This window comes from Vanacampus margaritifer, chromosome 16, assembly GCF_051991255.1.
Source record: "Vanacampus margaritifer isolate UIUO_Vmar chromosome 16, RoL_Vmar_1.0, whole genome shotgun sequence".
Taxonomy (NCBI): domain Eukaryota; kingdom Metazoa; phylum Chordata; class Actinopteri; order Syngnathiformes; family Syngnathidae; genus Vanacampus; species Vanacampus margaritifer.
Genome location: NC_135447.1, coordinates 10,793,363 through 10,811,145, shown reverse-complemented (window position 1 = coordinate 10,811,145; position 17,783 = coordinate 10,793,363). Strand labels below are relative to the sequence as shown.

Sequence of the window (17,783 nt, the reverse complement as noted above, 5' to 3'; positions counted from 1 at the left end):
TTTTCAAGATAGTATAAGAATGCTGTGAGTCCGCTGTAACTACACACTTGCGAGAGGGATGCAGCCTTTGTCTGTAAACTCGCTTGTGTCCGGAATATTCTGTAAAATAAATCCTTCGAAGGACCTGTTCACCGATCTCCAGTCTGTATTCAGAAAATCAACATTCTCTCTACCCGAACAACAACGAACACAGGGAAGACAAAGATGGACTTCTAACAACATCTTTACCCTTTGACAAGCTCTCAGTTTGACTCTGAATTTCATACGGCGGCCTCGGCCTACTTTCCCTGCTGGTAGCTGTCTCTTCATTTTAACGGCTTTTGGCCAGAATGCAGCACATGGAGGTGCTCGGCCTTGTAGGCTTTCCTAGGTTTCCTGGGGGGGTTTCAAGATAGTGTAAGAATGCTGTGAGTCCGCTGTAACTACACATTTGCGAGAGGGATGCAGCCATTTGTCTGTAAACTCGCTTGTGTCCGGAATATTTTGTAAAATAAATCCTTCGAAGGACCTGTTCACCGTTCTCCATTCTCTCTACCCGAACAACAACGAACACGCGGAAGACAAAGATGGGTCTTCTAACAGTACAAACTCTATACAAGTGAAGAGCGTTTTTCACATAGCTCATGTTGTGGTAATTTAACAATCCCAAGGACACGACCAAATTAGTTTGAACCTCAAGAGCAGGTGGATTGAAGTCATTATCTCCGTGGGGCCTGTTCGCTAAGACAAATCAAAATTGCTGACATTCCACATCCTTTGAAGAGGCTTCCTAACAAATGAGACATCTAATTGACTTTCATTGTGAACGTAAGAAGAAGAAAAAAGTAATTGAAGACTGCTGCCCAGGCTTTTACCAAATTTCATTAGCAGCCCAGGAAATGAAAGTAGCTAAAGTGACTTAATAATGCCTCTCTTGTGAGGCATCACTTCACCGGTGGACAGAAGGCTCCTTACCAACAGTCCATCTTCTGTCTCTATCTTCAAAATGGTGAAGGGAATTGAAGAAAGGCTGTCGGGCCAAACATTGAGAGGCAGAAGAAAGAGTATGAGGGGAGCGAGGGACGGGGCTGATGATATAAAGATGGGACAGAAATGAAATGCTTGGGGCGTTTAGGGGCTTTTGTAGGGGGGTAAGGTAGAAATTAGAATACACTCAATTAAGTCTGGCAGACTTCTGCTCAAGGGACTTTAAGCTTTTAGAGCGGATGTTGACAATGCAGTCCACAATGCACAGTAGCCTTAATGTACTGCGTGTGTTTTATAGCTTCTCCATTTTGAATCTCTCCTAGCCATTAAATGCACCTTCCGCAATGCACAAACTTAAAACAATCACAAATGATGGCTTTCCCTAACCAACAACTTTTTAGAGGACCTTGGCTTCAGGGGCTGTGTTGTGACATGCGCAAGACCAAAGTTTGTGTGTTAAGCTCATGGATAGTGACAATTTATAAATTTGACAAGTTCCATCTCGCCACACAAAATCCAACCTTTAGAAAAGTGTTTTTTCCCGTAAGCCACTGGATAACTTATCTCGATTAAATATCTCATAAAGCCATCTTGTGCTTGTGGCCAAATTCCGAGTCTGTGTCAAGCAAGAAAAACAACTGAGCATAGGATTACTAAAACCTCCATTGAATATGAATTATTAAACCGTCATCCTCCAAGATCACTTAATGTGAAAACATAATACTCCATCTCATCCTACAGTATGCATGTATTGTGAACATAAAAGCAAAAGTCCAAAGGATCGAGACTAAACACTTAGAACGTCGTGACAGCTCGCAAACTGGCGAACCAAATGGAAAATACAATTCTGATATGATATGATTACGAGATATGATTTCATTTTCATTTTTGGTCTCTTGAGGTCTCCCTAATTTGTTGGAATTTAGATGTTTCTGGGGTTGGTGAAAGACTGAAAGGTTGGTAACCCGGTGGGTAGTAGGTGACGTCTGGTCGGTGTTGGATTTCACTTTCCTTTCTTTTCTTTAATCCTTCCTCGGGTCTTCTGACAACCTCACGACTCTAGCTGGATTCTGAAGTATTCGGTTTAGGTGAACGGTATGGGATTTTTGATAGGTTTTAGGTAAATTAAGTGAAATTGAGTACACACACGCACATGCACATACTCACGCACATACAAAATTCAGATTTCAAAAAATTATTAAAAAAATAAAAAAAGATTTTTTTTTTTTTTTAGATGTTCTAGAGTGATTGACTCAATTTTAAAAGAAAGAGGAATGAAGAAATATTGTGATTATCCCTGCAAAGTGCCTCTTTGCTTTTACAGCCAATCCTTTGATCTACTGTAGGCATGTTTCTTCCAGGGCAGACTCTGTTATTAAAGGTTATAAACCAGGACATATTTTATTTGGTTGATTGATCACCACGGACATTGACAAACATTGAGAATCTTTTTCAAGATCACTTTGCTTAATGGTCAATCATCATGACAAGATCTAAAATTGAATGGGGAAGCACTTGTGCCAAAACCACGTCTCCAAACTACGTGTGCATGCATAGCACCATAATTCACTGCTCCGTCTTCTTTGAGATTGAACGTGAGGGTACTGGGATTAAAATATGTACATTTTCACACACTTCTCCCATGTTTTGGTCCTCGCTTTGTCTCCGAGCTCTTTATTTCTCGCCCCCCTCTCTCGCTCTTCATTCGGTGTCTCTTGCCCGCTCTGCTCCTGAGGCTAGAGCTCGGCGGCAACTGTAGCGTAATGTAATGCGAGCAAGCGGAACCTGTGAGTGCTCAGAAGCGGGCCAAGTATAAACATCCTCCCCCTCTCAGCCCTTTGCATGAGCAATTTCGAAAAGGACATTTATTCCCAATTAATTCAGCTCAACCACTGTGGAGGAGGAATAGCGATAATGAAGAAAAGGTTTGTAAGAAAAAATCACAGTCTGTCTTTGTTTGCCGAGCTTGCATGGTTTTTATTTTAGGAGCCAATCAGGGTTTAGGCTGAATGTGCTGGTAAGCGAGGAAAGTATGCTTGCTTAAAGTTTACAGAAGGAGACTCGCATTAAGGTCAAACTGTGGGCGTTGAGTTGATACATTCAATTTTTTTTTTCCATTTGACTTCTCGATACTTTACGAAAGACTTTGGAGAGCTGGAACTAAAATCGAAAACTACTTGGCTTTGACTTTTACAACACCCACAAAGCTTGAGAAGCCTTTAGTCTTTGACATCACACCTGAGTCTGAAGTCAAGTTCAAAGAAGTCTTACCAAATACCGTCCGAGCTGGAACGGATTCCTTGTTAATCCAAAAGGAGACTTGAGCCAAGATGACAGTCATGATACAGGGAATGTATGTCTGGATCAGGAAAAAGCCCATCTTTCTTTGCAGATGGAAGTGGACCGTCATGATGACATATTCGCCTGGGAGAGAAGACAACAAATTGTCACTTCATAGACAAAGACATGGTTGCTTGTGTTCTGGACCGCTTGGATGCGAGTTGTGCCTTGTCTTAAACCTGCCAAAATGTACTCAGATTACTCTCTTGTGACTGGCAAATTGATTCTATTCCAAGTTGTTTACGTTTGACTAAGGACTCGGTAAAACCCAGAAAGATCAAAGTCAACATGAAGCAGCCCAAAGTGTCTGATGTTGTCTTCATTTCCTTACTTGAGGACTATAAGGCATGTCTTACTCCTACGTGTACATTTCAGGTATCTTCAAAGATATGATGGTATTACAGACAAACACTTTGGTTTTCTATCAACCAACTGTGACAGACCATACGGCAGCGTAGGGGGCAATCTTGACCCCCAGGTTATGAGGAACTAATTGTTCGTCAGTTTCATGGATAATCCCACCTGATTTATTATTTATTTTTTATTTTATTTAATTTTTTATTTTTATTTTTATTATTATTTAAAAAAAATGATTTATTTTTTATTTTATTTTTTTTATTTCTTTATTTTTTATTATTATTATTTTTTTCTCCTTTTTTCCACCTGATTTAGAGCTCACTACGGGTTACTGGAATCACAATCGCACAGTATAATCTGACAGAGACATTTTGGCCATTCAATTTCCAATTTAGTGGGAAAGGTTTGAGGAGGACATTTTCGTGTTTCTTCAACCACATCAAAAATGTTTGGTGTTATCCAGAGTGTAGATTGTGACCAATGTCCTCGCTTAGGTCTGACCTCATAGATGTTGTTCTGAATGAATGTGGGGGGTGAAAAAGCCATATTTTCTTCCAAGGTCATTTCCTGTCTGTAAAGCTGAGCCATAAAAACCCGATGGGAGAATTCATGTCCGTGTCCTGACCACAGAAATCCAGCACTTGTACTGCCCATCAACCTTCCAACCTGAAAATGGTTTCACAATAATATTTGCTCACCTGTATTGGACTTCAGCCTTTCACTTGACACTCTCTGACCGATGAGGTCATACTGCAAGAGACTGGATGACTCCTGCGGTACCTCGACGGAAGACAGAGGACCTTTCTTCCACGTGTACATGATCTCGCTGACAGGGTAAGCATCTGCAGAGACGGACGGGACCGGGATCGGGGCAGCTTTTAAACATTTAACCATTCAAGGACAAGTGGGAGACTTTGAATCTCAACATACTGATTGATGTTGAAAACAATGGAGCCCAACTCTTTTCTTTTGCTAATTAATAGCCTACAAAAGTGATGACAGACTGTGAGCCGCTCAAATGAGCTGCTCCTCAACTTGACGTCCTGTCAGCCAGTTAGTTAGTCAGTGACACGGTGATCATTTGAGAGTGACACCAGCCGTCAGCGGCACTTCACGAAACAACAACAAGAACAAAAAAAAGCAAACTCACAGCTCCCAAACTTGAGTGGGCACGCATGTCCATCCATCGGGAAGTTCATCAGGCGCATGGGGCACTCGGCATTTATAGTTAATCTGTCAGAATAGGTGAAAGGAGTTTGTTTTAATTCATATTTGATGTGCTGAGCGCAGTCTGTTTGTTGAGCGAATGCAAAGAGTTTGGATGAAAATGAGCTTTTGTGATATACGCTATCAAAGTGTGAGTAGCTGAGGCTGGATTTACACTCTAGCTCTTATTTCCTATTCAACGCTATTATCCGATTTCTTCATTACTTCAATTGAATTTCATGAAGATCTGAAACAACCTTCCAAATGCCGGCACAGAAACTAAAGTCACAACTGGCAGAGGTAAACAAACATTCAAGACAACATTACCTTTGGTTAAGCTTAAGCTCAGACAGACTTCGCTAGCCCAGCAAATATACTGCAAGTCATCCAACATTGCGTTTTGATGATTGCGGCTCACAATTGTTTTTCCAATTTCTCCGCTTATGTTCCATTTGTATCCAACGTCTACAATTTTTTTTTTTTGTTCTTCAAGGCCCGATTGAGTTCGGAGGCTATTCAATATAAGTTGTTGCCGACACAGGTCCCAATAACGGGGCCTAATTTGAGTCCCATTCTCCCCTCTGTAATCAAAGTCAGGCAAGGTCTGATTAGATTGGGGAACACAATTTTTGTTGATTAAGGTTTGACAGCTGTTTTTTTTTAGCTCATTTTCAGATGCGGAATACAAAACTGATCTCAGGTTTTCTCTATCACATCAAGTTTTTTTTTAGCTATTGGATCCTCGTTATCCTACACTTTGAAAACTTAAAAAAAAAAAAAATTGAATGGTTACACCTTTAAGCGAAAAGGTAACACTTTGAATTCTTACTCTCCTATATGCTAGCTTTCTGTTTTCAGATCTTGCTCGTACTAACCTATTAGCTGTGCACACCTCTCAGCACACCCTCAATTGCGACGGCACAAACAAGTTGCCACATAGCTGTCGATGCGCCCAATTGTATACTACAGCTAATGAGTGGAATTTTGCTATTTGAGTTTTTGAACCATGTATGAAAATTGGGCCGTAACGTGTATGTGCCGTTTGACCACTCAACATAAAAAGATGATGGTGAACGCAGCGCATCATTACTGATGATGCGTTGAGATGTTCCAATTATTTTTCGGGAACTCTGAACTCCATCGCACCGTCGGAACGTTATCATCCAGGGTATCTCTCTTTTTTGGAACAAAGCGCTGTGTTTGAATTGCCGTCCAAAGGCTGTTTTTTTTCCGATCAGATGGCCCATATTTTGTTTTGGAAGGGCTTTACGCGAGTCTGTGCATCCTTTTTGGATGCGTTCCTTGTTTGAGTGCTTATCCAGGGGCTCCATCCGCCCGCCGTTCTATTCTGGTCTTGGCCACAGACGGCACTGTTACCTACCTCATGGTGTAGAGGATGGTTCCGTTCTGCATGATGCGGAACAGCTTGTTGGGGGTGGTCATGTTGTGAGAGATGGACCTCTTGCCGTTGCGGAAAAAGGTGTCCGGCGTCCAGATCTTGCTGACCATCAGGTTGTTAAGTCGCAGGATCTCGATGGGGCCCTCGAATTTCAAGCGCTCGTCGATCCATGTTTGCCGGAAGAACACGTCCATGGTGTATTCCTGGACAGGACGAGTAGAATGTTTACCACTAACCCTTCTAACCTGCAGAGACGGGCAGATGGGGAGTGAGCCGCGCTTTCTTTGGAACCTGCTGAGCAGAACGCTGGCAGTCTGATTTATGTAGTGAATTTTGTTCCATGGCCAACATTGCTTGGCACATTTGTATGCATGCCAACATTTCAGTCGTCCCCGGAAAATTACATACAAATACTGGGCTGCTGAATATGGCGTTTGCCAAAGTCTATTATCTTAAGAGCACTTCACGGAGTAGTCGAACACGTTTTAAGTGTGTGATGATGATGATGATGATGCAATGATTTATTTTTTATACAACTATAGAATGATTTATCAGGATGTCTGATTTGTCATGATGTTAAACAGGTCTTCATGAATCTTTTCTTAAAAACCTTGTTATGAACCAATTTAAGAAAATTCATCTTGTATTATGTCTCATATTGTTGCTGTCCTGTGAAAAACACTTATGTCCTTTTTTTAAACAAAACGTTATTGGGATGCCTGCATTCAAGTTTCATCCCATAAATGTAAAAATGTACATAAGTGTTTTTTCACTGGACAGCGACGTATATTAGTTATAATGACGTACCATTTTATGAAAATATTTTTTTAAAATATTTTTCTATATATATTTCTTTATGTATGAATGTATTGCTGATTATCAAGCAAAATTACTATTAGGAATCGGATGGGCCGATTATTGGCGCCAATAATTGGCATTTTGATGAATATCAGCATCTGGCTCTTTTTTTTTAAATTGGGAAGGCCAATAAGAGATCAATTTAAAATGGTGTTAACTTTAAAGAACTATTTATTTACATTTTTAGTTCACTTCATATAATAATAATGCTTCGGATTTATCTCGCGCTTTTCTAGACACACAAAGACGCTTTACAATGGAATGGATACATTATTCGTGCACTCAAACATTCACACTCTGTTGGCGGTTAAGCTACTTAAATAGCCACAGCTGACGGAAGCATGGCTGCCAGTGTGAGCCTACGACTCCTCCAACCACCACCCAAACATTCTCATCTTCCATACACCAGTGTGAGTAGCACTGGAGGCAATGTGTGTGAAGTGCCTTGCCCAAGGACACAACGACACATAACTTGTGGGAAAACGGGGATCAAACAGCCGAACTTCTGGTTACTGAACGACCGTCGCTACACCCTGAGCCACAGCGGCCCACATGAGATTCTGCTGAACCTCGGAAGTCTCAGGCACCTTTTGATTTATAAAAATCAAAACTAAGCTACAGTAAGTCAAAGTTTAACATTTGAGTTGTTTTGAAATTCTAGAAAGCTTTATTCACTGTTGAAAACTATTTGCCTGTTTATTCAAGGGGTTTTTGTTTTTTTAAGACATGACCCTGGGAACTGTCGGGAAAAAAATATTGGTTCCAAATATTGGTTAACAGCCATCTTGACTACTAATACTTTCTGTATCGACCCTGAAAAACAACAACATTAGCCTATGTCTAGTATTCATTTAATATGTATATCGTCCTCACTGCGCTTTGCACTGCACTGTCTCATACTGGAGGCTGTTTTCAATATCTTGTGTAATTCAAGAAGTACATTGAAAACACTTGTTTGCAACCTTCAAGCACATTAAAACACATCCAAGATTGGGGCAAATATATGACTACTGAGTGTCAATTTATTCCTCAAAAAACACTCTCACCCAACATGTCTGATTTGATCTCGACAGTCTGGACAGACTGTAAGGTCTTCAATAAATAAATAAATACATAAATAAATACTGGCACACATGAGCTCAAGCTTCCTGCCAGCCAGTCTTAACTAAGAGTCAATCCCAGATGCTTTGAGGTCAAATGGGTAACCTCACTGATACCAGCCCCCCCCCCCTCTCTAAATAGATCCTTCACCATCGCCATCATCACGCGGCTGCTTTCGAGACACCTGAAGAGCATCATCAGGTCCAGCAGACGGCCGATCTGTCTGATGTCAAGTGTAGCCAGCAGCCAATCTCATGAGCGTCCCAACATTAGCACATCTCTCCGGACGGGAGGAGGCGGGGGTATGTGTGTGTGGAGGGGGGGGGGGGGGATTGTCAGCCAGATTAAAGTCCTACTAAGCTGCATGTACTAATGACATCTGCCCAAATGCTGCAATAATGAAGGCTAGGACTTGAGTTACTATGGAGGGTGGGCGGAGGGGAGGGGGGGGGGGGGCATATAGTGCACATTTGCTCTCGTGTCTCCACACCGATGGGGCAACATGCATGCGTGCACACATGACGAGCAGTACACATATAAACTTTGTGATACTTGTTTACGTACCATCTCCACATCTGAAACGGGACCAAAGCTGGTGACAAAGATGTCCGTTTTCACTTCTGTCACTGGACCTGCAGCACAGGCAGTCGGCCATTTATAGGTTATTTTTCTTTTCTTTTTTCTTTTATCCCAAGAAGGTTACAGAAATAATCGAATTTACAAAATAAAACATACATACGGAAATATGCATTCATGTTAATGTTGTTTTCAAATATAAGGGGGAAAAAAAACATCTTACTTGATTTGTACTGTATTCTGAATTGACCTGCACTGAATTTGTGCAGTTTTATGTGTAGCGCACATAAAACATTTGAACTTGACTTTCACGCTCAAACAAATGGCTTCGTGTGTCACACCACCAAACTTGGCTCAACTCAACTTGTATCCACTAAAACAACGACAACTGATGTGTGATTGAAAGTGCATGCATGCATACCTCCAAAACCAGGTCGCAGCCTGTTGTCATAGCCGTCCAATAATCTGTCCAATATGCGCGTGATGTTATCCAAATAGATGCTGCTCTCGGTCTGCTGCGTCCCACAAACGCGGCACAAGCTATAAGGACACGCGCAAAAAATAAAAAAAAATAAAAAAACACATTTTTAAAAAGAAGAAAGGAGTTTAGCAAGTGCTGCAAAAAGCAGCGCGCGCGCTCGTCGTGCGTAAAAGTCAGAGAGTTTGCCACTCACCAAGACAGCAAGAACCACGCCAAAAGGAAAGCCATGCCTTTGAATTGGACTCGTTGACGACACAAGTGGAGAAAATCCCAGCTGGTCATGCAAAGCGGCACATGCCATCGTCATGCGTGCGCGCCATGCTTTCTTTTTTCCCACAAATGTCAGCCGATCTTGTTTGGACTTGCGAGGATTTGCTTGCAGGCGCGCGTTAGTCCGGTCCGGTCCGGCACCGCACGACTTGACTTGCTTCTCTGTTGCGCGCGCACGCACGCACGCACGCACGGACGAGCGCCTGCCTCAACCGCGCAGTTGAGAGACAAATAAAGAAAGCAAGAAATCACAAAAACACTGAAGAGTTTTCAGAGTGGAGAGCATGGACGGACAGGCAGGGGGGGGGGGGGGGCATTAAAAAAAATGTTTAGATTGGTGGCAATCATTACAGTACCATAAACTATATGCTGGAGACAGTTAAAATTGTAGGTTTGCAAGTTATCATTACTGAGAGGTGGTTCTAATATTTTGGCTGCCACTTTTTTTCTTCTTTTTTTTTAAGCTACATGAGACTTCTTCTTTTTTTAAAAGATGTTTCCAGGGATCACACGCGAGTGAAAGGAGGGGAGGGGGGTTTAAAGTAGTTACTGTATGTGTCCGACATATCCTTTGGTTAAATCAACCATTCTTGGGCCAACTGATACAAATTGGTCATTCCGACCAATTTAATGGTTAATCTGTGTTAGAGGCTGACCTTTAAAAAAAAAAATAAAAATAGTACGACTGATTGTCATACCCACCTAAGTGGGGCGAAATTTGTTCTCCGCATTTGACCCATCCCCTGAGGGAGCGGTGAGCAGCAGCAGAGGCCGCGCTCAGGAATCATTTAGTGATCAAACACCCCAATTCCAACCCTTGATGCTGAGTGTCAAGCAGGGAGGCAAATGGGTCCCATTTTTATGGCTTTTGGTCCTGACCCAGCCAGGGATTGGACCCACAACCTCCCAGTGTCTGGGGAGGTACTCTACCACTAGGCCGCTGAGCTGGTCACGCCTAGTGATCTATCTAGACACACATTTCCATTTTTAAATACTATATTATCAATATATTGTAATCAATTATAACACTTATAATAATGAATAAATGCATTTAGAATACAATAAATATATTTCCAAGTGATCTATCTAAGCTTACTTTCTAATGTAACCAATTTCATTGGTTGTTTGGCTAACCAATAAAATTGGCATGCCGGTAACCACCCAGAATGGTCAATTTCTGACCATTCTATTGGTTAATCAAGCCAATATGAGCTTAACTGAGATTGCTAGCTTTTTTTTAACCATTCCTTTTTTTTGAGTGTAATGAGGCGGACCTGTGTTATGAAAACCAAAGGTTAGAAAGTTCATAATTGCCTATGAGCATATGACTGCAATGTAAAAGTTGATGTTTCTTTTTTTTATTGTTACACTTAGCCTACTGCATGCGGTTGAATACATTCTGATGTGCAACTAAAAGATATGATTTAGATTACGTGGTCATGTTTTTATATTTAGTACATAAAGCTGATTGCCACGCACTTTGACTTTGTAGCTTATTTGTGTTCATATTCAAATCTGACAATACTTAAATGCACAAGAAGAAGAAAAGAAGTTTGGATTGATCAAACAGCAAGATGATGAAAAGTGCCATCACATGCAGTCATGTGTTGTGAAAAATACATGCGGGGAGGCAGAGAGGGAGAAATGTCGGCTGCTCTTTTGATGCCGTTCAAATGCACAAACGACAGACGGATGATTACGTATATTTCCAAACAAGTCAACCTAATGAGAATGTGCTTCCTAACAGCAGTGAAGCACTGAAGCTCAAAAGCACAACGCATTTGTTAAGTTTGAGGATTTGCAAATATTTGCTTGGTATTGTCCAAAGGATGACGAGTCCTGAAGCTATACGTTGACACGAAAAGCCACCCGCCTGTGTATGTACAGAGAAACACTTTGCATTCCCGTCTAATCCACCTGAGTAGCTTTTAGCTTACAGTAGCACACATTGTCAACACCCACACGCACATTTTCATCTTTGCTTTTTAGGCATTTGCACCCATGACAAGCACAATCCCTAAAAATGAACCATGCTTGTCTCTTTGCTTCCACACATTTACCGACGGCATATTGAACTGCCCATATGGAGCAACGTTAGTATATTTATACCTGCAAGAAATATGATTAAGGGAAAGGCTAAAGATAGATAGATAAATAAATAAATAAATAAATAAAAACAACAGCAGCAGTGATGGCTCATCCACCAATTCCACAGATAAATATATAAAACATGGTATATACAGTATTTATATATATATATATATATATATATATATATATAGGCAGCACGGTGGCTGACTGGTTAGCAAGTCTGCCTCCCAGTGCAGAGGACGTGAGATCGAGTCCAGGCTTCGGCCTTCCTGGGTGGAGTTTGCATGTTCTCCCCGTGCTTGCGTGGGTTTTCACCGGGTACTCCGGTTTCCTCCCACATTCCAAAGACATGCATGGCAGGTTAATTGAACACTCCAAATTGTCCATAGGTGTGATTGTGAGTATGGTTGTTTGTCTCTGTGTGCCCTGCGATTGGCTGGCAACCAGTTCAGGGTGTACCCCGCCTACTGCCCAAAGCCAGCTGGGATAGGCTCCAGCACCCCCCGTGACCCTTGTGAGGAAAAGCGGTCAAGAAAATGGATGGATGGATGGATATATATATATATATATATATATATATATAATTATCGCATTAATCATGTATTAACGCAGATTAATCACACTATTAATTTCGACCGCAGATGATCCTTTAGCCTGATAGCGGATGATTACGTTTAAGGTAGCACAAGTTGTGTTTGAGCAATAAACTTAACCACATGCATTAAAGTAAAGCATTTAATACATGTTTGTGTATGACATTCAGATTATTTGGTCATGTCAAACTATTGGGGGTCATTTTTTTTTTTTCATTTTAAATGATGTAAGCAAATTACTGATTAGAAAAAGAGGCCGTGTGCAGTGGATCAAAAATTGTTGAAGACGTCCTCATAGCATGAAATAATTAACACATAACAGGTGCTCTTTAAATTTGGCAATCAGAAAATGTTGGTAAAAAGCCTTTTTAATCAAGCGATTAATCGGGATTAATCAAAAATTCTAAAATGTGATTAATCAGATTAAAAAACGGAATCGTTTGACAGCTCTAACATACTCTATACCGGTATATATATATACAAATGTGTATGTGTGTGTGTGTGTTATTTTTACTAATTATTGACCAATCCGAAGTGTTGAAAATGTCTCGCTCCCTTTGATTAAGTCATGTTAATGTGTGAACAAACATGAGTTTTTTTTGGGGTGTCTTCCTGCAAAGTGAATGTTTTGCAGGTACACGGTTTACACACAACACTCTATCATCCCCCGAGTTTCACACCACTGTTGGTATTGTTTCCCTTCTTCCGGATAATGTATTTCATGCTTATATGCTTCATTTCACTTGAACTGAGCATATAAAATGGCACTTTGAAAAGGTGAGGTGAGGCATATTGGACTCCGCCTTGGCAACGCTAAGGTGCGATTTGGTGTTCCTATGTTTTGCTGCTAACTTCTTTACACTTGCTGGGCCGATAATGATGTGAATCAGCTTCGCATAACACAATACTTTTTTCTTTTTTTTTTTAACACTTGTACAACCATTAAGAATGCTGACATGTTTTAAAATGCTGTCTGGAAAACTTGAACCTTCAATTTAATCTGATGAAACATTTTCAATTGTGTGTGTTTTTCTGCTCATCATTCTGTAGGTGGAAAGTGAATAAATAGTGGATATTTGACAGACACGACTTTTTGGGCAGAATTTAGTCAACTTACAAGCATTGATTGGAATTTCTGGTGAGCGTGGAGATGAGAGGCGACGTGATAATGATGGGATGCACCCCCCCCCCCCCTCCATGAGAACAATAGAAGAAGAAGCAATTCAATTATGTCCATTTTGGAAGTGCGAGATAAGGCCACTTGCTTGCTTGGGAATCAAAAGCATTTGAATTTGTTCATCATTGAAATAAAGGAAGGTTTAATTAAACACATCATGATATGCACTCGGCATGTTGATGCAACGCCAGCAGATTGTTTGCACACACACACAAAAAATCACTGACATTGGGAGGATTCTCACTGCACAATCTCCATGTCCTTTTTTTTTTTTTTTATTGACTTGTGTGTGTGCTCAGGGACATGAATAAAAAATGTTGGAAGCCTGTAAAGTGAAAGAATCGCACAACGCCTGCTTTGTGTCCTTTCTCACATATTTGTAGTTGAAATTCATTTTTTTGCAAACAGCGTGCAACATGTGTGCACATTTCTCATTCCTGACCACGGCTTCTATAAATACATGCCAGCTCCCATGTGGGATGGACCCACTGTACTTCATAAGTGTGGTTGCCATGGTAACACTTACAGTAGGAGAAACTTCCAATGTGTGTGTGTGCGCGCGTGTGTGTTTTTTCTCTAAACTTTAAAAGCGCTTGATTTGGTTTTGGTCGTCAAACAAAGGGCAGAAGGTTTGGCTATGGTTTTCAAAAGTGCTTTAAATACGGACTTGGGAAAAGGTTACAGGCTGTCACTATGATTGGACCAAAGTTGTCAGGTGGTATTTTGGGGAGTACAATCTGTCCGTTTGTGGACTATTTGCCGAATAACATCAGCGACCACAACAAAAAGTTTTTTTTTTGTTTTGTTTTTTTAAATGTTACTTTAGTTGTGGCACAGCCTCTACATCAGTTGCCATGGAGACACAAGCACATCATAGCAAGAGCAAGTAAATGTTGATTTTCTTTTGACAAAATGACGCAAAGAAGAAGTGTGAAAGAGGCTTTTGGGGGCTTGTCTACGTGTGCCCTGTGATTGGCTGGCGGACATTTCAGGGTCCCACTTCTCGTCAAATTAGGACAAGACAGATGGAGAACATTTGATGTTCCTGTAACGGTTATTACTTTAAAAAATATATTATTATTGTTATTATTATTAAATGAATTTTTGTGATGCGTTGTCAACTTGATCCTGCTTGTTGTCTGAGTGTGTTGAGCAAACTTGTGGACACGTGTGCATTTGATTTCATGAAAGCGGGAATGTGGAATGTGTTCTCGGTGGCCTAGGAGAGCAAAATGCCAGGGCTGATTTTTTGTTTCTTTGTTTGTTTTTGTTTGTTTGTGCCGGCACTTCATTACGCTTGCTGCTCTCTTCTGGCTTTTAGGACAGCTCGTCTGATCAATTTGTGAAAAATGAAACTACTACTAAATTACCGCAGCATTCACTGTTGGAACTCGACTTGGGCCGATTTTAGACTCTGACTGTACCGTATAATGACAGAAATCCAAAATATCGCAGCTTTAAAATTGCAGCTCAAAATAACATTTTTTGAAATGTATTGTTAAAGAAAATATAGAATATTTGGTAAAAAAATAAATAATTAAGCACATACCATGTAAAGTTTCAATAAATAGTTTTGTTTTGTTTTGTTTGAAATTATCTTATTCGTAAATTTACAGTGTCCCATCAACTAGTGAGCTATTTAAGAACACACTGGGCTACTCGTTTTGTCCTTGGGGCTAACTAGTATCTGTTGGCATCATTTTTAACATTCTTAATAAGTTTAAGATAATAATAATAATAATAATAATTTAAGATGGATACACCAAGCCTGTTTGACCACAATTATTGATGTTTGTGTAGTTCCTACTTAGGGCTGTTTGCTGTATTGCACTTGCAATCTGGGAAGCTTGCTTATCCCAAACAACAAGCACAATAGCAGACCTATTTTTTTGTCACAGCCCTTACGTCAGACTGTACCTGGTGAACGTGTGCAGTTGTTGGGTGCAGATGCAAATACACAAGAGTAATGTAGCTTATTAAAAATGTATGCAGTGTACAGGATATTTGCATAGGCAGGAAAACGCTTGCGGGAAAAAGTCATTACAGGAGAGCCTGGAGAAGTCATGTTGCCACTTCTACGCCTGCCAATCCATTTTCCCTCCATCACACTTTTTGGAGAAAACTTTTCTCGCATGGATTCAGCTGACCTATAAATTTTTCACAGCGAGCGAGTGAAATGAAAAAAAAAAGAAAAAAAGAAAGGAGAGCGTGGAACCGCGTGCTGCTTCCTGCCAGCATGCAAAGAACAGCACGAGCTGTTGTGCAAAATCAACAACAGCGGCAAGAATGTTGACTATTGTGTGTGCGTTGTTGCTCTTCCACGTGTGCGCTTGCGTCTCCTCCAGTTTGATCCCACTTCCAATCATCGCCCGCATCTTTTTATCTTTTCTACAAAGCTTATCCTCGTCCAAATGAGGTAGGAAAGGGCCAAAGTTTATAAAAATAAAGGAGAGCAATGATGATAACATGTCAAATCGGTAAAATTACAGAATGAACAATACTGAGCGGTCCAGAAAAAAAAAAAAAAAAAGAACACCATAGAATAATTTGGTCAAGTGACCACATGTTCATCCATTTCACTCATCCGGTAAAAAAAAAGGGAGACACATAACTTGAGAGGTTAAGCTAAAAAAAAAAAAAAAGTTTGCCCTCCAAAGTAAAATTTCTACGATTAAGATTTTTTGATAGCTGTGTTTGAACAATTACAGACAAATTTGAAAACAGTTCACACTTGTTTTAGTGTCTTAGTGAGCTCCATCATGTGTCTATATGGTCTGCAATGATGTTGGCTCAAAACAGCTGAGGGATGCATTTTTTTTTTTTCAAAATGGTGGACTTGGGGTGATTTGTGCCAAAGGACCTGGGTTAGGGCACAACTTGCTCTAAATTATGATTATTTATTCTTTATTACTTTATTGTATTCTATTGTCGTTGTAAACTGTATTCTTAGTGACAAATCTGGTTGTTCTGCTCACTTGGGTTCTGTGTCTTCAGAAGTTATTTTTCCCAGAAAGAAAGAACAGAAATGTAAAAAAAAATAAAAAAGTGAAGGCAAGAATTGTGACTGACCCACCTGAGAAGATGGAGTTGGCGAAGGCTTACAAATTAAGAGAAGATAAAAAGGCTGAACAGGGATAAGCAAAAGAATGAAAGAAGAAAAGGCCAAAGAAAAAACAAGTTTTTTTCTCAAACATTTCATTGAAGATCCAAAGTGATTAATCACGGGATGCACAACATCCTAAACTATATGAACATATTTTAGTTATAGGCATTCCTGTAATCCTCTTGCATAAAAGACACTGTAGGTAAAAATTAGCACTACTTACTCTCCCCTATGGGTAGTCAACTTTTGAGTAGTCACCGATACTATACCGATACCACAAGATTTAAGAGATAAAATTTACCCTAAAACAATGACAAATCCTTTTAAAGAAAGTACCTGTTTATCCAATATAGCATTTTTGAATTTCTGAAAATTGCATAACATTAATGGCAATTTTTTTTTATTCGTCTATTTTGTACTTCCTCATGATAAAATGGAGGCCACCGTTGCGAGGACCTTGGAATACGGCCACACAGCCCAAAACCGATACCTGGTATGAGTACACGCCCATCCTTAACGAATTTGTAATAACTGTTTTCGAGAGTAGACATTTTAATTAAGTTAAAATAATGTGGATTAAAGGTTTTATCAGAGTCACTTTAAATTCTGACTCCCATGAGTTTGGTTCATTCTGGACAAGAGGGTGTGCACACTTATGCAAACACATTCCGTTCTCAAAAAGATACCAACAATTAAATTGCGATCACATTTATACATGTTGGAGTTATTTCTTATAATAGCAGCTGTTTGGAGACTTTTTATATCCACTAATGTACAAAATGTCAAAAGCCCCATTCAAATGTGAAAAAGTTTTATTTGAAGTGAACGGTGAGAGCGCATGAGGAGATTCGGGTGAGAAGTCATGCAAGTGTGAGCCGAGTCTCCATGGTGACTGCAAATGGAGAAGTGGGGGGGTCAATGTTAAATTCAAGTCAGCCACCGGCGCCGCGGTTGTGCTGCTGCTGTGCCGGCAAACGGAGTTGAACCAATCCAAAAAAATCTAACTAGTCAAGATGACACCTGGATGGCATTCGCTAGTAGCAAAAAAATAAATATAAAATAATTAAAAATAATAATAATAAATAAATAAAATAATTATATATATATATATGTGTGTGTGTGTTTGTGTGTGTCTGTTTTGCTAAAGTTTCAAGTTATTTTTGTATTTATTTTTTAAGTCATGTTATTTCTCTAAGACACCCTTTTAGATGATGAGTGTCAAAATGCATAACATATCTTTGTTGTCTGCAGGGTGTAGACAGATC

The 17,783-nt window shown here is 40.1% G+C and overlaps 1 protein-coding gene across 1 annotated transcript in view; it reads right to left on the bottom strand.

Moving 5' to 3' along the window:
• The window catches only part of gabra6b (gamma-aminobutyric acid type A receptor subunit alpha6b), a 30,691-nt gene extending 20,889 nt beyond the window's left edge, over positions 1-9,802 (bottom strand). Inside the window, exons 1-7 of the mRNA XM_077547259.1 lie at positions 9,478-9,802; positions 9,225-9,343; positions 8,792-8,859; positions 6,251-6,471; positions 4,814-4,896; positions 4,362-4,505; positions 3,238-3,390 (exon numbers count right to left, since the gene is read on the bottom strand). Of these exons, the coding sequence (XP_077403385.1) occupies positions 3,238-3,390; positions 4,362-4,505; positions 4,814-4,896; positions 6,251-6,471; positions 8,792-8,859; positions 9,225-9,343; positions 9,478-9,566 (877 nt within the window). The 5' untranslated portion in view covers positions 9,567-9,802. The remainder of the gene's footprint in view (positions 1-3,237; positions 3,391-4,361; positions 4,506-4,813; positions 4,897-6,250; positions 6,472-8,791; positions 8,860-9,224; positions 9,344-9,477) is intronic.
• Between the last annotated feature and the right edge of the window lie 7,981 nt (positions 9,803-17,783).